This window comes from Elephas maximus, chromosome 24 (genome assembly GCF_024166365.1).
Source record: "Elephas maximus indicus isolate mEleMax1 chromosome 24, mEleMax1 primary haplotype, whole genome shotgun sequence".
Taxonomy (NCBI): Eukaryota; Metazoa; Chordata; class Mammalia; order Proboscidea; family Elephantidae; genus Elephas; species Elephas maximus.
This window is the reverse complement of record NC_064842.1, coordinates 34,021,222-34,041,063: the sequence shown is the minus strand read 5'-3', so window position 1 is coordinate 34,041,063 and position 19,842 is coordinate 34,021,222. Positions and strand designations below refer to the sequence as shown.

At 38.3% G+C, this 19,842-nt stretch overlaps 1 protein-coding gene across 2 annotated transcripts in view; it reads left to right on the top strand.

Annotated features, from left to right (window-relative positions):
• Positions 1–19,543, top strand: part of COG2 (component of oligomeric golgi complex 2) — a 52,128-nt gene extending 32,585 nt beyond the window's left edge. The window contains exons 10-18 of one of the 2 annotated variants that reach the window (XM_049868648.1): positions 3,561–3,700; positions 8,996–9,057; positions 10,228–10,379; positions 12,140–12,337; positions 13,266–13,338; positions 13,624–13,766; positions 15,694–15,833; positions 17,119–17,299; positions 18,862–19,543. In XM_049868648.1, coding sequence (XP_049724605.1) covers positions 3,561–3,700; positions 8,996–9,057; positions 10,228–10,379; positions 12,140–12,337; positions 13,266–13,338; positions 13,624–13,766; positions 15,694–15,833; positions 17,119–17,299; positions 18,862–18,963 — 1,191 coding nt within the window. In that variant the 3' untranslated portion in view covers positions 18,964–19,543. The remainder of the gene's footprint in view (positions 1–3,560; positions 3,701–8,995; positions 9,058–10,227; positions 10,380–12,139; positions 12,338–13,265; positions 13,339–13,623; positions 13,767–15,693; positions 15,834–17,118; positions 17,300–18,861) is intronic. The other variant, XR_007515316.1, reaches the window with a different exon arrangement.
• The last annotated feature ends 299 nt before the right edge of the window (positions 19,544–19,842 follow it).

Here is a 19,842-nt window from a genome sequence, read left to right as displayed (position 1 = left end):
GTAAAGTGTAATTTAATCTAGGTACATTCATGACTAGATATGTGTGTTATTTTCTCACCTGTTTAAAAGGATCCAATTTTTAAGGACCATTAAAAGCCAGTATCTTTGCAGTTGTGTCCCATGAAAAATTAGGTTTGTATATCTCTGTAATCATATAGTTATATAAAATTGTCTAGTTTTGAAAGAAAACAAAAAGTATTGATTTGGATTTTTAAATGTACTATGTAAATGTTCTTTATCATTTAAAAGATATAAAAGATTAGGAGACCCTAATATTTCCCTCCTGGAAAAAAAAATTTTTTTTTTTTAGTAAGATTTAAAAGATTTCATGGTTGATATTTCAAAAGTAAATTCATATTCGTGTTCTCTATTATATCATTTTTTTTAAGGCAGTACTAGCATCATGGTTAAGAACAAAGACTCTAGAGCTAGATGGCGTGAATTCCAGTTCCATCCCTCCTGTTTACTACTTGTGTGTCCCTCCTCCTTCCCTAGATTTTTGTTCTTGTTTTTTTAATCCAATATGATGATCATTGTCTTTTAATTAGTTTATTATTAAATTTACAGTGATTTTAACTACTGATCTGATGGGGTCATTTCTATTCTCTTATTTTGTACTTTGATTTGTCCAAATTTTTCTTCCTCTCTTCTTTCCTTCTTCCCTTCCTTTTTCATCTTTTGGACTTTGGGGGACTTGTTTTCCTCCTTCGTCCTATGTTTTCCTCCTTTATCCTATGTTTTCCCCTTTACTGATTTGGAAGTTATACCTTTTATATCTATCTTTTAACTGGCTATTTTAGAGGTTGTTTAACAAAATCTAAAGTTAATTGGTGTTCTTTAGCCTCCTCCTGAACAATATAAAGAACTTAGAATACTTTAAGGCCAATCATCCCATTTCATAGTATATGTTATTTCTAGAGTCTTATTTCTATTTTGATTTTTTTATCCGAAAGGTTAGGCATTGTTTTTACTGTCTTATATAGTAATCATCTTCTTAGAATTACCCCACATGTTTATCATTTCCTTTACTTACTGCTCCTTCTTCCCTGTCAGACCTTGTCTTAGTTATCTAGGGCTGCTGTAACAGAAACACCACTACTGGATGCCTTTAACAAAGAGAAATTTATTCCCTCATAGTCTAGGAGGCTGGAAGTGTGAATTCTGGGTGCCAGCTCCAGGGGAAGGCTTTCTCTCTCCGTTGGCTCTCAGGGAAGGTACTGGTCATCAATCTTCACCTGGTCCAGGAGTTTTCTTAGTGCAGGGACCCCAGGTCCAAAGGATGCCCTCCCCTGCTGGTTCTTCATTCATGGTGGCATGAGGTCCCTCTCCTCTCCGCTCGATTCCCTTATATCTCAAAAGAGATTGACTCAAGATACAGCCTAAACCTGTAGATTGAGTTCTGCCTCATTAACATAACTGCCTCTAATTCTGCCTCATTAACATCATAGACGTTAGGATTTACAGCTCATAGGCTAATCACAACAGATCACAAAATGTTGGACAACCACAGAATACTGGGAATCATGGCCTAGCCAATTTGACACACATTTTGGGGGGACGCAATTCAATCCATAACAGACCTCCTTCTTGGATTATTTTCCTTCCTTCTAAAGTTCATCTGTTAGAAGACTCTTTGATAAGGTCCTATTGATAATAAACTTCTTTTTTTATAATAAACTCTTAGTTTGTGTTTGTCTGAAAATAACTATTATTGCTTTATGTTTGAAAGGTAGTTTGGCTGAATATAGAATTCTCAGCACTTAGAGCTTTGAGAAATTAACTGTTAATCTGACTATTGTTCTTTTACATCTAATGCCTTTTTTCTCTTGATGTTTTTAAGATCGCTGTGACTTTAGTGTGCTAAGTTTCACTGTGACATGCCTATTGTGAATTTTTTTTTTTTAATTTATTGTACTTGGAATTTGTTGGGTTTTCTTTTATCAATTCTAGAACATTTTTATCCATTATCTCTTGAATTGTGCTTCTCTTCTATTCTTTGTCTCCTAGAGCTCTTGATTAAACTTTCTAACCATATCCTCCATGTTTCTTAAATTCACTTTTATATTTTTTATTTGTCTCTCTGTGCTGCATTCTAGATAATTTTATCTGGATCTGCCTTCCAGTTCACTAATTCCTTCTTCAGTGGTATCTAAACTCCTTTTTCACATGTACACTGAGTTTCCAATATTAGTTATGTTTCACATCAAGAATTTTTATTTGCTTCTTTTTCTAATCTGCCTGGCCTATTTGCTTATTTAATTTTTAAAGTATAGAGAGGCACAGGACAGGTATGGGGAGTCTGGGAACATGATAGACTTCATATCAGCAACATATGAAGAATTGCCCCATAGGGTTTCCTAAGCTGCAGTCTTTACACAAGCAGATTGCCAGGTCTTTGTCCCACAGAGCCACTCAGGTTCAAACCAGCAACCTTCTGGTTAACAGCCGAGCACTTAACGATTTGCGCCACCAAGTTTCCTTTAGCAGCTATTATATGCAGAAGTATAATTTTATCCCCAAAAGGAGGAATAATTCTACAAACCTAGACCACACTAAGGGTATTTCATAAGTGTCAAAGCCAGCTAAAGAAAATTTAAAACCTTTGGTTTTCTCTGCACTAAAATTCCTGTTCAAGCACAGACATCAACGTATTTAAGTTAATAGTTTGGTGACCTGCAATTGAGTCCCTCTTAATTGAGAAGTGTATGCGTAAGTCCAGTGGTGTTCTTCACAGATCCTGGGGTACCTGGATAACTGAGTACCCGGGAAAGGAATGTGCATCATATGACAGCCACATTTTTGCCCTATCCACTGACTGCTCTTCTGCTTCTCCTCTACTACCTAGCTCTGTCTTGTGGGCAAGTTCTCTTTGAGCCTAAACAGAAAGGGAAACCTTCGTCTGTAAAATGGGGATAATAGTAGTAGTTACCTTGTAGGGTAGTCCTGTAGGTCAAATAAAATAACGTAATTCTAGCCACAGTTCATACACGGTAAATGCTAAATGAATGATAGTTGCTGATCTTGATGTTGTTAATTCCCTGTCAATTTTCACTCACTCTCATTTATAAAAATTCTGAGATTACTCACATGGTTGGATTCTCTTTCTGTATTTATCCCCACCCCATCCCCTTTTTTTTCTTTATTTTTGAGAGGCAGTGATGAATTACACCACTTACTCTACTGTCTCTTCCAATTTCAATGGACTAGGTGATTAAGGGTGCCCTAGAATATGAGCTGCCATTTAAATAGTACTGAACTTAAAATACCTGGGATTCAGAACAGTTATTGCTATTGAAGACCTTCAGCATGTCATTTAGAAGACCTGGGTTTCAGAATGAGCATTGCCACTGAAGATCTTGAGCATGTCACGTAACCATGTTGGACATTAATATCCTCATGTGAAAGCAGGGGACAAGGAAGGAGAATCTCTGCAGGCTCTCTTGGCTGTGGGAACTATGATTCTGTGTGTTGACCTTTTCTATCTTGATTACAGTTTGCAGCACATGTTCTGGATTCTGGTTAGTTTGCTGGTAATTAAATTCTGTTTGTTCTTATTTTAGAAGTACACCATAAGTATGGATTTTGTAAGAAGATTTGAAGTGCAGTGTGGGTCGCAGGCCAGTGTGAAAAGATTAAGGTCGCATCCTGCCTATCACAGTTTCAATAATAAGTGGAACTTGCCTGTTTATTTTCAAATAAGGTCAGTAGTTTTTTCACCCTATCATCACCATTCCAAAGTAGAATTTGAATATCAGTTAAGGATGTTGCCCCCAATTAACAGCTATTCCTTTGTAGTTATCATATTATTCTTAGGGAGACAAACTTTAAAGTGAAAACGTACAAGTAGTATCATGGTTGTTGAAGTTCTAGCTTACATGACAAAAAGATAGATTTTATTTTTTAGTACTGAAAGAACTCAGAACACTAGACTGAGAACAGGTTGGACTCCAAGCCCAGCTTTAAATCTACTTGTTTTACACTCATTCAGTTTGAAGATCATCCTCTTTGATAGAGAAAGGACTTATGTAGCCACTCTTTCTACTTTCCTGTCTCATCACCTGCATCAAATAGTGGGCCCATCCCACATTTGAAATACTTCTCCCTCCATGGAGGTGAGGGCATGGGAAGGAGCATAACTTAGGTAATTTTTGCAGCTAATTCCATCTATCCATGTATGAGAATCCTAGTTTTCATTTTGCTCCTATTATAATCTTTATGATATTTGTTCTCTTTATTATGGAAAATGGTGACCTGTAAGAAAATTACAGCTCTATTTTATGGTAGTATGGGAAACCCTGGTGGTATAGTTGGTAAGTGCAACGGCTGCTAACCAAAGAGTTGGCAGTTCAAATCCACCAGGTGCTCCTTGGAAACTCTATGGGGCAGTTCTACTCTGTCCTACAGGGTCGCTATGAGTCAGAATCGACTCGACAGCACTGGGTTTTTGGTTTTGGATGGTGGTATGACTTAAGTAAGTCAGTACTGTAGGCGATTCTGTGGAACTCTTGAGGAAGTTTAGGATAATTAACAACCTGTGTTCTACTGGAAAAAATAGATGATAATAGCCGTTTTTACCATTTCTCTTAAACAAGGTACTGGTAAGTTCCTCCATGGAATGGCATTAACTAAATCATTTTAGTTGACATGCTCTTTGAAGAATTAAAATTCTTGTTTAAATTGCTGGGTGCTTTCATTAAATGTGATACAGTCCTTTCCTTCAGAGTTCTGAGGGAAAATTCCAGAAAGGGAATATATTAAGAATTAGGTACCTTGATTATAATTGCTTGCCATGATTGAAAATGTATGTAATCATCTTTTTGAAAATCAAATCACATTTCTCAGAATAAAGCAGTAAGGTGTCCTTTAATGTACAATACTGTGTTTTATTGCTTAATTTTCCAAAGTTAAATTGTCATGTAATTTGTTTTTCAGTAGAAAGTTAGTGATATGCTCATTCAAGATAAAATCAGGATATGATAATCAGGATAAAGCCAGGGCAAGAAGCCCTTTTGATCCATGAGCAAAATTTAAAATAGTAAAGCAACACTTTACAGAATAAGAGTTTAGTAGAGAAATAATATTTAAATTTCACCTTTTGAAGTTCATGTTTGAAGTTAGATTACTTTAGATCTCTGATGTCATTCCATCCCTGCCTCCTCTGCCTGCTGCCTCCACACTCCTCTTCTCTAGTCCTTTTCCTCAGACTGCATGGTAACCCACCATGGCACCTCCTGAAGCTCCCAGGGGCTGTGTTCAGCCCTGTGCTCTGGCCTGGGCCAGCTGGGTCCCCCAGTGAGGACACAGCCTGACCTTCCCTGACTTGCATGACAGTTTCCCTCAGAGCTGGGAGTTGAACCTTAAATTGCTTTGAAACACAATCAGTTCCCTGACAGACTTTTGCCTGCACGAAGATTTTAGCCTTAAGCATTCAAAGGGGTTAGTTAACTTTTCCTTGCAAACGCTTTAAAAAATTACATTTGATTTATGAAATATGAAACTTGTTTTCAATACATTTGTTTTTCCATTTTAAAAATAAATTTTAAATAATACTTTGTAGAACTGTTGCATTGATTTTTAGCAGGCTTGGGATTATTTATTCAGAAGGATGACAAAAAGTTCTGCAAACACAGAGTCAGAGTTGCATTGTCATCTAATTCACTACAGGGTCATTCGGAGTAAACCTAAAAAACAGTGGGTGATAATGTTTTGACATTTTTCTAAGGAGAAATATTAATATTACACTCTCGAGAACAGGTTTGTGCCCCTGGGTCTGACTAATTGCTGGCACCTGTCGAAGAAAGGCACTAGGGTTGCCCCCCAACATTCCTGACACATTCTGTATCCTGAGATGCCACTGTGTCTCCATTGAATTTGCTCTTCTGGTGTAGTAGAAAGATGGTTTCAAGGTTAGTTTCTCATGGGAAAACAATAAATACAAAGGTGACCGGTCTCAAATTGTAGTGAAAAAATCGCTACCTGGAAACTGTAGGGAACAGTGTTAACTCTTTAAATTCCAAAGGCTGTTTTGCTTCTTTTTTTTGAATCGAAATCTTTGTGGAAAGTTATAGGCTCCCAGAATATTCACTTGTATATACCGTATATGTTATGTTTGGTATATCCTTCTTTACAGTGTAGAATATTATATACAGTGTTAACATGAAGGTAGCCCTTTGCCTACCCTTTCCCTCTACCCTCCTCATATGCACACAGTAGAGCTATGCCCTTAGGGTGTTCTGATGCTACAGAGAAAAGAAAAAAGCAAAGTCCATAACCGTAATTTTTATATAAGTCTTCGCATTATTGCAGACCTGTGACATTCATGGAGGGGTATGTCTAGAGACCTTCCCAAAATCCAAATTTAAGAATTCAGAAAGGTTTGTATTTAGGGTTCACTTTCTTACGTAAGGATCCGTGGTGGCGCAGTGGTTAAGCACTTGGCTGCTACCCAAAAGGTCGGTGGTTTGAAGCCACCAGCTGCTCTGCAGAAGAAAGATGTGGCTGTCTCCTTCCATAAATATTACAGCCTTGGAAACCCTATGGGGTGGTTGTACTCTGTCCTACAGGGTCCCTATGAGTCAGAATCAACTCCACAGCAGCGGGTTTGGGTTTTGTTTTTGTTTTTTACATATATTCCACTGAGAGTAGGATGACATTGTCTGTGCGTATAAAAGTCACAGCACAACTTTTAAAGTTTCATCAAAGTATTCTCTCTCACTTTTTGCCATTTTCCAAGAAGAAAAATTATCTATCACTTCACTCCTGGAAGCCACTGCAAGCAAAGATACATGAGGACTGATGCTGGGCTTCTGGCTGAGGAGGCTCATCTATGCCAAGTGATCTCAGGCATTCGTAGTTTCATGGACCTTTCCACTTCTCACAGATAGTCAAAATGTCTGTGTTAAATGCACAGAAATTATGTCAAAAGCACAATCTGCTGCATTTATTTCTTGTCTTTTTCATGTTCATGGCTTTCAAAGTTATAGACATGCATTTAATTTTGTATCCTGTATCTTTACTTAATACTAAATTGTACGTGTTTTTCATCGTTGTTCTGTAGCTTCAAGTTACTGCTTTTAATACCACATACTAGCCCACCAAAGGTACCATGAGGTACTTAACCATTTCCTACTTGTGGCCACTTATGTTGCTTCTAGTTTTTCCCTGTTACAAATAATGTTTTGCTAACCCAGGGGCACTTTCACCTTTTCTCTCTTATAGTAAGCTGAGCCTTAAAAACATTCAGTTTAACATCTTTTTTTTTTTTTTAAAGAGGCAAAAAGAATCCCAATTTTTTTTGTTTATACAGCATCTTGCTTAGATAGATGCTATAAAGCTCCTTGCTTTATAGAGATGGTAAGAAGAATGCTTTAAAACTATATGAAGCAGGGCTTATTTTCATTTCTGAATATATAGCATAGAAAGGTGATATAGCCTACAGAATGCCTAAGTATTCAACCTTTTCTATAGAAAAATGGCTTCTACTCTACTGCTGGTTACTTCTACGCTTGTGTAGATTTTCAAAAGGCAAATTAAGGGTTCTAGGATTGAGATACAGGAGCTTGTCTGCTCTCCAGGCTCGCAGAGCAGCCCTACCGGTCTACCTTCACGGTTGTCAGTATCCCTGGCTCCCTTTGATGTTCTTGTGCCAGTCTCTGCTTTTGTAGTTGTCACTTGTTTCTTCTATGCCTCTCAACTTTAGCTTGAGAAGACCAGCCTTTATAAGTTTCACTAGGCAGTCATAGAGTTCCTTTCCTTCCACAAAGCAGACAGGATAGTTGCAGGAAACTAGCCAGTTACAATCTTTTATGTAATCTTAAAACCTTCTGCCCTTGGCTGTGTTGAGCTCTTGTTAAGGGCAGGTGCTGCGGCTTTTTGTCTGCAGTGGTGCTCTTTTTACCCTTTGGCCAGTTTCCTTAGACCAAGACTCTGAATTGCATTTTAAAAGCACATAGGTACTGTCGAAACACAAAATGATCAATGAGACAAATTGACCTTAACCATGTGTCAGAATTTATTGCTAGCAAGGGAACTAGAAGTGTGACAGAAGAGTGCGCTGGTACAGAGAAGTATGAAAATGGAGACGTTATATAGTTGGGAAACTGAATGCCAATTAGTAGGCAGCTAGTTTAAAAATACATATATTGCCATTTCATTTGTAAAACAAGTCAGTGGCAGGTTGATCTGAGATGCCACGTGGTCCAGCTATCAGGGAAGGAAGAAAGCACATTCTGGAAGCAGTGATGCAGGTACTGAGCAGTAGTGACCAACAGGGACAAGTGACAGGAAAGCATGAAGAAGAAGAGGACCAGGCAATGAATTCTAGTGCCTGTAGGCTACTGCCAGTAGTTGTCCTTAAGCTGCAAACAGCTGCAGACTGCCGTTTTCTCATTTTTTAGTATGGGAACATTTGTTTTCCTTTGATAGTGTTAATACTATATTTTTACACAAATAACGCTTGCGTTGCATGTTGGGCTTTTTATGCTAACCACACAACCCCCTTACACGTTATATTCCTAGGCACACTATGCGTGTTATATGTATGGGCATGTTGTTGGTGAAAAATACAGTGTATCAGCCAGTTTTGGAAACTGGAGAAACCATAAACCAAGTACAATGGAGAAACCAAAGTTCTCTGGCTTTGGAGCGGTTGGAATGCTTGTCAGCAGGGGGACTTGTCAAAAGTGACTTCCTGATGGAGACTTACATGGACAGTTTTAAACTGAAAAACATTAGGTTGTTTGTTATTCAGATCAGCTGCAAGTAACAGAGAAACCCACACATAACAGTGGCGTAGTCAGGTGGCTTATTTCCTTCTCAGAAAGAAACGTCTGGGAGAAGAAGCGTCCAGGCCTGGCAGGACACCTCTGAGAGCGCTGACCTGCGGGCAAGCTCCTGGAGGTAGTTGCTTTTACTCGGGAAGAAGTGTGGAAGGATAGGGTGCGGCATCTAGCCATCTCTGCCATAAACCCTAATTTGTGTCCTTGCTTTATCCCAGATTTAGAGAAATAGCGGGATCCTTAGAAGCAGCACTTACAGACATACTGGAAGACGCTCCAGGTAATTTCCTTAAAGTGATAAATGACGAGATGTCACTAAATGAGTTAATTAAGTTTATCACATCAGCTAGACCTTAATAACTCAGGGGCACTTTCACCTTTCCTATCATATAGTAAGTTGGGTCTTAAAAACATTCAGTTTAACATCTTTTTTTTAAAGAGGCAAAAAGAATCCAATTTTTTTTTTTGTTTATAGAGTATCTTGCTCTAGATAGATGCTATAAAACTTCTTGCTTTATAGAAATGGTGAGAAGAATGCTTTAAGATGAAGCAGGGCTTATTTTCATTCCTGAATACACAGCGTGTCAAGGTGATATAGCCTACAGAATGTGTACATGTTCGACCCTTTTTATAGCAAAATGGCTGTTATCTGATTTCATCCCAGGCTGAGACTGGTCTGTATCATAAAAAACAAGTATGTTCCTTCCTCTCCCGCCAGAGTGACTCTCGCTGAAGCCTGTATCCTGGGTTCCCCACACCCTAAACCTCAGGCCTGGGGTGTTGGTCTTGTTACAGGCTGACCAGAACACGTTTGCACACCCTCACAGCCATCATTAATTTTGCATCATGTTGTATTCATTCCTGGTAACCACTGAAACACTGTATGGCTGTATCTGTAGCCACATAGGTCTCTAGGTTCCTCGCCTTAAATTTCTGTTGTCTTTTGAGCAACTGAGTTAACTCTCACATCTGAACTGCACTGTTTTAGCTTCAGAGTTAGTTTTCATGTGTCTTTGCCAAAAATGGGCATATTTAATTGACTTCCTTTATGCAAATAGTAAGTATATGGAGGTAGAGAAAGAAAAAAGTAGACAAATGAAATTAAAGTTTAAGTCCTTGCAAGCAGCTGCCACTCCACCTTGTGTTTATTTGGGTAAAGTAACCTGTTTGCACCCTCTTCCCCCCAAATTATTTCTGAATGTTATGTTTACTATTTATCCAAACACCTGGGAGGTGATAGCATGTAAAATTATTGCGTTTGATAAACACTGAGCGGTGGCAGTTGGTCATCCCCGTTGCCTCCACTGGCAGCTGCTAACCACAGTACTGTATGAGTCTTCAGAATGCTGCTTTCTGGACTCTTGAAGTACGCATTGAAAATATTAGCTTTTAGCACATCAGTGACTTAACTTGACTGAGATTCCTTAAGTGTATTTTTCTTTTCCTCTAGCTGGAAGTTCGTATTGCCTTTTGGCTTCTCACAGAACGTGGAGCAGCCTTAGAAAGTGTTGGTCAGATGAGATGTTTTTACCATTGCTAGTGCACCGCCTGTGGAAGCTCACACTTCAGATCTTAGCCCGGTACTCCATGTTTGTCAATGAGGTAAGGGCTGGTTGCACAGCCCATCAGTAGTCAGGACTGATAAGAATCAAAGACACACTAAGCGAAATACTACAATGAAATTTTTAAATGACATGTCATCATGAGGGTTAATTCGTAGTCACTAGTAGGCTAACTTCTCGAGAGTGTTTCCAGCTTTCTTTCTGTCTTTCAGTTTTTCTCTCCCAGGCATTCCCTTTAAGAGTATTTATCATCACATATTCGATGCTTTATCCTGTTGAAAAGCACCACACTTGAAAAGCTTCTCAAAATCAGAATCTTTGAGATATCTCTAAATTTAAATAAAGATGCTCATTTTCATGACAATGAAATCACAGTATAAATATTTTAATATTTAGAAGTTAAAAGTCATACATTTATAGAGATAAAAAGTAGCAAAATAAGCCTTTATTTCTTTTTAAAATATCCCACTTTGTCCCTTTTTAAGCAGTCAAATATATTAAACATCCACATGCTGATGATGACTTATTAGACATTAGATGGCAAGCCAGAAGTGTGTGACCCACAAGAGCCCTGGTACAGTTAAATACCAGGTACATACACTGAAAGGAATAAAATCTCTGTTATCTGGAGCAGGAGGGTAACCCAGATATCCTCTTGTGTTGTGTTTTAACAAAAAGAGCGTAGGCTTTGGAGTCAGACAAATTCAAATCTTAGCTCTTCCACTTTTTAATTTTGTGACCTCGAGGAAATTAAGCTCTCATGAGTCTCAAGTTCATCATCCGCAAAATGGGAAAATAACTTCTACACATGGCTGTCGTAAGAATTGACGAGATCTACACATGGCTGTCGTAGGAATTGACGAGATCTACACATGGCTGTTGACTGATGACTGCAGGGCCTGGCAGGCAGTAGGACACACTGTCCCGGTCCATCAAGCAGTGTCTAAAGACCACTCACCGTGCAATTCCCAGGACAGGGTGGGGGTGGTGAGATTTTTTGATTAGGCCTGTGCCTGCTAAGGCGTATATTCTTGCTAGCCAGCAATTCTTCTTTTAATATCTCTTATACGTTTTTTTTATACGTTACTTCGACTTGAATGTTCAGTATTCCATTCTTTTCTTGATGCTGTATGCTTTTTTTTTTTTCCCCTTGTAACTACGTGTTATGCAAGAAAGACTTTGTTTATACAGTGAAACCTGCGATAACCGGAACTCCACAGGACTGCCTTGTTTTTCCGGGTCTTGGAAGTTTTCTGCCTTTGACAGGGTGCAGTCTTATTACTTTTCTATTGGTCTTTTTAGTGGAAAATATTTGAGTTTTCCTTCTGTGGCAGGTTTCCACCTTACACAGGTTCCAGCTTTCATAAGTTTTACTGTATTATTTGGAGGAAAATGAAATTTAGGCTTAGATTTTTTTTTACCTTTGCTAATTCTAATTATAAATTTAGTAAATTAATTACCTAACATGGTCAATTAATTCTCTAAAACCTGGGATGTGCCAGACATTAATTTTTCTTGGTTTAGGGACTTACTTATCGTTGGCCTGTTACTTTGTAATCACAGAAATGGGACAGGAGTTCCGGGAGTTCCAGTGTGCGTGGGGTTGTAGCTTGTCCTTGTTCCTTTCACAGCCCTTCCTACCTGCCTGTAGAGAAACAATAGGTGTTCATCATTAGTAAATACTTACTGAATACTTGGTAGAAATCTAGCATTTTAGGTGAGTTGTTGACCCGCACATATGTAAATGTTTATGTGTCTTGCTCATCTAAAAGTATTTAAAGTTTGAAATCTTTTTTTCAGCTTTTACTCAGGCCCATCTCTAATGAGAGTGCCAAAGATATTAAAAAACCTTTGGTAACTGGTAGCAAAGACCCTTCCATCATCCAAGGAACTAATGATGATCAAGGAAATGGTCCTTCCGAAACAAAGCCTGTGGTTTTCATCTCCAGCACTCACCTTGTGTATGTGGTTGCAGACCTGGACAAGCTTCAGGAGCAGGTAAGCATGTGTCCTAGAAAGTTCTGAGTGGAAGGTTCACTGTTTTCACAGAAAGTAGTGTGTACAAAAGAAACGACACCACTTGGTATAACCAGGCTTAGAGTTATGGGGCCCGAGGATATCCCAAGAGAGGTCCTCTTCTTCATTTCCTCTTCTAGGTGTTTCTCCAGCTATTCATAGCAGGTAGTCTCCTCATAAGGTATCTAAGAATGGGCTCTCTACCTCCTTGCTTATGAGTCTACTCTGATATTTTAGTAACCTGTAACGTCTGCTGCTTTTTTAGTAGTGATACAGTATGCTCAGAGCAAGTCATGCTCCACTGTTTTTTTTTCCATTAGCTCAGCTTATTCTGTGCAGGCATGATCTTTAGTAGGTTGAATTTTAATTATTTTTTAATTTACTTAGATATTTCCATTTAATCTTCAGCTATAAATTGTTAAAATATTTAAACTTCTTCCTTTGCATTTTTATGTTCAGGTCCCATATGTTTTTGCTTTTAGTGTTTAAAGAACTTTGTGGGATGAATTTAGCTTTTAAGTCCTCTGATATATAAGTCTGCTTTTCTCAGGTTTAAATATTTTGTGTGGTGTTTAAACAAATAAGATTGTGTGTTTTGAGCAAGAAAATGTCCCTTATTGTCAGCTTTTTTTGTATCAGGGAGAGCCACGGAATAGAAACTGTTTTTGCTTATTCTCTGTGCCTGTTGATAGCTATTACACCTTGCTGTTTCCCATGTTCTTAACTTATTTTAGAGAAGTGAAACCATTAATTAAGAATATTGCTGTCCTCTAAAGAAAATTACCAAAATTGCCAGTTTTACTTTTGCCTTTCATTAACTGTGTTTTAGAGTTTGTAGATGCACATAGAATTGCCTTTTCTTTTGATTTATAAAAAGCAGCTGAATATATAACGTGTGTATTTATTTCAGCTTCCAGAACTCTTGGAAACAATCAAACCAAAACTTGAAATGATTGGCTTTAAGAATTTTGCTTCTATCTCAGGTAAAATTGAACCTTTAGACTCAGCAATTCTTTGAATAAGAAATTTTTTTTTTTTTTTTATTTCAAAGACTGTAGGATATATTTAAATTAATATTTTCTTCTCTAGTTGTAAATCCTTGGCTGCTTCTATATTCTGTGATTATAACTTCCCTGAATGAGATCTCAAGTTTAGTTCTAGTAATTTGATCGATTGATTATAGTACACTCCCTGAAGTATGGCAGGGTTTCAAGCAAAATTTATATCCGGGCCTGAATAGACTAAATACAATCTATATGTCTCAACAGCAGCCCTTGAGGACTCCCAGCTTTCTTTGTCAGCCTGTATGCCTTCCTTGAGTAACAAGATCATCCAAGATTTAAGCGATTCTTGTTTCAGTTACCTGAAAAGTGCCCTGGAAGTTCCGAGGCTTTACCGAAGAACCAATAAGGTCAGTGCTGTTCACTGAAAAAAATTCGCAGATGGGGAAATATATATTAGGTAAGGCCAAGACAAACCAGAAGAGGGAGGGAATGATTAGGGTAGAGACAGAAATAGGTTCCCAGGAGTAACCTGAGATAGAATTAATCTGTCACATTCAAAGAAATCTTATTTTTAAGAAGAGATGGGTGTCTCTATCTGCACAGGTGGATGGTCAGGTGCTTTGGGCAAACATAACATAGGTAGTTGACTTGGGTGGTATGGACATTTTCTGAATTCTCTTGGCCTTAAGGAAAGATACCTTTTTCAAAAGAAAGCATTTTAATAAAATATTTTTAAAGTCTTAGATATTCTTTTGTCTTTGTGTCTCGTATCCCAAAAATTTAAATTTACTTTGTTCACCTCATGTCATCATTGGAAGTACCTGCTTTCTACTGATTCTTTTTTGAGTAAGATTTGAAGAGCTGCATTTAAAAACATTAAAGGCGTTTACAAGATGAACAATTGAGCACGTGCTGGTGTTCAAAGTCAAATTTTCCTGTTTTCCCATATTGAACTCTGATTTGGGGAATTTATTTTAACCAGTTTTTAAGTTTTCCCTGTTGAGCTCTAATTTTCATGCATTTATTCTCATTTCATCCTTGTTAGGTCTCATATAATTCTCCTTCAAATTTTTCTTTTTTTCCCAGTCATAGAGTTGGATTTTAGACAGATTATTATAAAAAATTATTCTTAGAAACCAAAGTTTATTAGTGCTTACCAGGAGTGGGAGGGAGGAGGGAAGAGAATGTTAGCTTAGGGAGTACCGAGTTTCTGTAAATGGTGGTGGAACAATCTGGAAACAGTGGTGATGGCTGCACAACATGGTGAACAAAACCATTGTCACTGAATTGTGTATGTAAAAAATGTGAATTGGCAAAGGTTTACTGCAATAAAACAGTAAGAAAACAAATAATTATTCTCAGGAACAGTAGAAATCTCCTAAGACATTGTGCTCTTTTGGGATAACAAGCCTTTCTTTTGGGGGCCAGCCTTTTTGTTGATCCACTAGTGTCAGACCCTTGTCTACTGTTTGCATTAGTCTTCCCATCTAATAGAACGCCTGGATGCAATGAGTCGTTCTTCACTGGTGAACTGAGATTTTAGCCAGTCTCCTTTATGGCTTTTTCTCCTTTTCATTTTAAAATATGGGACTTTCAACAGACTTATCTCTAGCAGGAGTTAACTTGTCATATAATTTGATCTTTCCAGTGTGATTCGTAGCTCCCATTTGGAAGTGGGGGAGAGAGGGCCTGTTTTATATTGCAAAATACGTTATTTTTCTTTTAGTAATATACCAGCTTTCCCTTCCTATTCAATAGGATATTATAATAATATACTTAAGTGTTTGAATTGAGTCAGACACTGCCAAACACTTGACATACGCTCTCGTTACTCCTCATAGCACATCCTATGAAGTAGGAGCCACTATCCTTATTTACAGATGAAGAAACCAAACCTTGGGTACTTGCCCTAGATCCTTGCTTCTCAAATGATGGTCCATTAGCCAGCCACATTAGCATCACCTAGTGGAAGCTTGTTAGAAATATAGGTGATCAGAGCTCAAGCCCCCACCTACTGAATCAGAACCTGAACTAGTGAGATCTCGGGTGATTTGTGTAGACATTAGTAGGTAAATAAGCTGTAAGTGGCTGAACAAGAACCTGAACCTAGTCTGGCTCCAAACATCATCCGCACTTACTTGGTCTTGTAGACTCCCTCCTGTTCTCCAGGTATCCTTCTGTGGTATCATTGTTACTTTTTGAGGCAGGGGACAGAGGTTGTACATGTCTCAAAACTGATATACTAGTAGTATCCTTTTGAACTTGAGGCTGGGTTAACTGTTCTCTTGCATTATTTCTTCTGTGCATATTTAACCCCTGCCAACACTATTACAGGAGGTCCCAACTAAAGCTTCCTCCTATGTGGACAGTGCTTTGAAGCCATTTTACCAGCTTCAGAGTGAACACAAGGATAAGCTCAAACAAGCAATAATTCAACAGTGGTTAGAAGGAGCACTTTCTGAGAGCACTCATAAGTAAGTAACTTCAAAGTACAACATCTGGAACTTAGAAGAGCCCTGAGGCAGAGATCACTAAAACTTTTGGATTGTACGTAGATACAGTCACTAGACACATGTCGGAAGGTAGGCACTCAGTTAGTTCCAGTGCCTGACTCAAACTGCCCATTTTTGTTGCAGACCGAGGTGTGGTTTCTCTACCACCCACACACAAGGCTCTTAGGGCTGCTGCCTTATACCTGTGACTGCAGCCAGGCTGGTCCATGTTTACCTGGCCTCTCAGGTCACATGCTGCCCCACCAGCTCGATCCCCCACCTTGGGGTGCAAGCACATCCCGTGCTCCCTCTAAACATGCCACCCGTCACTGCTCTTACTGCTGTCCCAGCAGACATCATTCTCACAGGTCCACTCCCATCTTTCCCTTTAATACCCCTGCTCTCCCCAGCTCTGCTTGTTCAAAAACAGCTCTCATCTGTCAGATAAGGGCTTAGACTGGCGAGACCCTGTAATTGGGAAATAGAAAACATACATTTTGAAGTGAATTACAACTGATAAAGAATCAATGTCTAAAACCCGTGAAAAAATATGAGAAAGTCTCCAGAATCACTGTGATTGAATGTCTCTTCAATTCTAATTAAATCTCCTTTTCGCCAAATGCCAGCATTAAAGATATTAAAAAATATTCAATTTAATTGTTGAATTTTGTTTAATTATTAATTTCATAACAGCATTTTAATTACTTAGAACTAAGCAGCCATTTGTGGGTTAATTTATAACATAACAGTAATTTATAATGTTTTTATGGTCAGATGTCTTCCAAATACCAATTAATGGTTTGTAAACAAGGTTTTGAAACAGAACTCATTTATAATTTGAAAATTTAGTTGTACTTAAGTATATTTTGAAGACAATTTTATTTTAAATTTTAAAATACTTTTACTCTTTAAAAGATAAGCTGTTCCTAGAACTTACTATAAATTAACTTGTTAGTTGCATTTATGGAACAAGCTATATGTGTTCACCCTGAATATGTGAAAGACGATTTCCTTTTAGCGTTTGGGATTAAAATTTCAAACAAAACCCATGTACCTATCTCTTATGTTCTGAGGAATGTAGTACTAGATAATTCAGACCCTATTATTCTCACAGTCTGAAGAAACATTAAATATTTACCACGGCTGAATGCTTTATTGGAGATTATTTTTTTATCTTAAAAATCTTTTTGTCAACAAAGCCAGTTACTGTGTTTGATGTTATACACAAATGCCTCCGTTTCACCAGTAAATGTGTCTTGTTCTCAAGGTACTACGAAACTGTGTCAGACGTACTGAACTCCGTGAAGAAAATGGAGGAAAGCCTGAAAAGGCTGAAACAAGCCAGGAAAACCACCTCAGCCAGCCCCATTGGCTCCAGTGGCGGCATGAGTGATGACGACAAGATCAGGCTACAGTTGGCCTTAGATGTTGAGTACTTAGGAGAGCAGGTAACAGTCAGCATCATCAGTTCCAGCAACTCCGAAAATGAATCTTAAGGGCTGGGAAGTTGCCTGGTGCTTCATGTGGGCCAAGATGCTGTCAAGGTACCTAGGGAGCTGACTTCCCAAGTGGTAGGAAGAAAAGGGTTAGAGCCCCAAAATACTTTGAAAGTCAGGACTTTGCACCTAGGAATTATGAGAAAGAATATATAGAAAAATACTGTACATTAACTATGTAAAATCTCATGAATTGATAATTAGTGCTGTTGACATCTTTGTTCAGTAGTGCTCATCTGCATGAAACCCACTAAACTATAAGCTCACAAGGACAGAGATGGCTATCATTTTTGTCCACCGCCTAGAAGGTACCTGAGACATAATTAGTGCTAAGTCAGTATCTTTTGAAATGTTTGTTGGTTTGACTTAGAACTAGAAAAGCCTTACCCCTCCTGTATTACTTGAGAAATTATCTAAGCATAACTTCTTTGCATCTCTGCCTAGGTTTTGTAGGCCTTCTGTAAACCTGGATGCATATTGATATATGTGTCACTCAGGAGGCAGATATGGGTAACATGTACTTGTATTTTTACTAAAGTGACTTCATGGAGTATCATAAAACATTTAGATGTTCAGAGACTGGTTAGGTTTTCTATATAGCAATAGATCCTCAGAGAAAGAACTGTTTTTCCAGAGAGAAAGAAATGAAATTGTAAAATTTCTATCAGAAGATACTTGGTTTTCTAGCTGACTGTGAAGTATCTCTTACATCTCAGGGCTGTCACTAAAAGTCTAAATTTTTTCTGCTTTGGGGTGAATTTAGAGATATATCTGGCAAAATTCAGTTGTCATATTTCTTTATTTCACAAGAAAAACTTAAAGTCTTTTACAAGCAAGACAGTTTGTTATAGAAATGCAAAGAACAGATAAGCAAAAGAAAGAAAGGAAGGCAGGGAGAGAGAGGAAGGAAAAGACAAGGCACTACCGTAATCTCAGTCCCCCAAAACAAACCACAAAACGCTAACAAATACTTTCGCGTATATCTTTCCAGATCTTTCTCTGAGGGGGTGTGTGGGTGTGTGTATGTTTTTCTTTTAAACAAAAGTGGAAACATACTAGGCCATGTCTTAGTTACCAGAATAATCCATAACAGTTGCTGTGCCAAAGTGTTTTCAATTCATCAGATTCTAAGAAATGTTGATGATATGTTAAGAAATTAAGAGCCCAGGTTAATACTTTTAATTGCCTACTTCTCTTAGTGCGAGTTTTCTTTTCTAGCATTTTTTTAAGTCCACAAAAAAGGCTGTTTTCCTGGTAAGAGTCTGATTTGATGGACTGAGATAAATTAACATACTGGCTGCTTAGAATGCGAAGTGTTTGACCTCCAAAAATTAAACTTTTACAATAAGTAAATCTTTTTCCTAAAGGAAAAAATATCCTACCGATCTCTAGGGAGCTGTGTTTTTTCTGATTGAGGGTGGGGTGGATTTTTCGTCATGTTTTTTATAAGGGTCTTTTTTTCACACTCAGCTTAGATCCCAGTAATATAATTCATTCTCTCATGGCCTTCGCAGATACAAAAGATGGGCCTGCAAACAAGCAACATAAAAAGCTTTCCGGCTCTCATAGAGCTTGTTGTTGCAGCCAAGGACCAGGCAACAGCAGAGCAGCCTTAAGCATCTTGGAAGACGCTGAGGGAGAGAAAGTTGGACTTCTGGCCCTGTGGGAAGAAAGTGACTCTGTTCTCTTACTCGTCTGTGTAGCAAAGAAGTGCTTCCAGCGTATCTCCAGCAACATGTCAATGCATCTTCTCTCAGCATAGCTGGGTCTTCTTTCACCCAAAAAGAAGAACACAAAGCCTTTTTCCATTGTATGGAAGATAGTTTTTAAGACATTTGAAACTTTCTACTAGAGTTTACAGAGCAAATTATTTTATTTTTATTGTAAATCTTAGCGTGGAAGAGCTGATTTCTAAAATATGATTAAAGTAAAAATATGACTATAAAAAGTTGTCTCCCTAGCCTTCAGGTCGAAGAGACGACTGCAGTGAGTTACCGTAGCGTACTGTATGGAAGCGCTCTTCTCTGAAATGACAAGAACCGTCAATGTATTGACTTTCTAAGAGAGTTTATGAAGTGGGGGTCCCCGTCAACACTGGTGTTTAAGGACAGTGCTTCTGATCATGCTCATTCTGCACACCTGTGTCAGGAGCTGCGACAGTAGGAAAAATTATATTTCCTGAATAAAAAGTGTCTGCCAAGAGTGTGTGCACCTCTCATTTGCCAATTCAGCACAAGTTAGATACTCCTTGTCACTTGTGCCTTCTAAAGACAGGTGTTTCCCTACAGGAAAATGCCTCTTTTTAGCACCTAATGAAGGGTCCTGTGCATGACAGTCCCACAGTGGGAGCTCTGCTCCATGAGAGAAGAATCAATGCACCTTACCATGGAAGTCCCTAGGTACCGCCCTTTCTGAAAGCTGCTCATGGATATAGGGTGGAAAGACGTCCTAATAGTGGAGAGAGGCACTAAAAGGTTTTAGTTGGCTCGTTCATT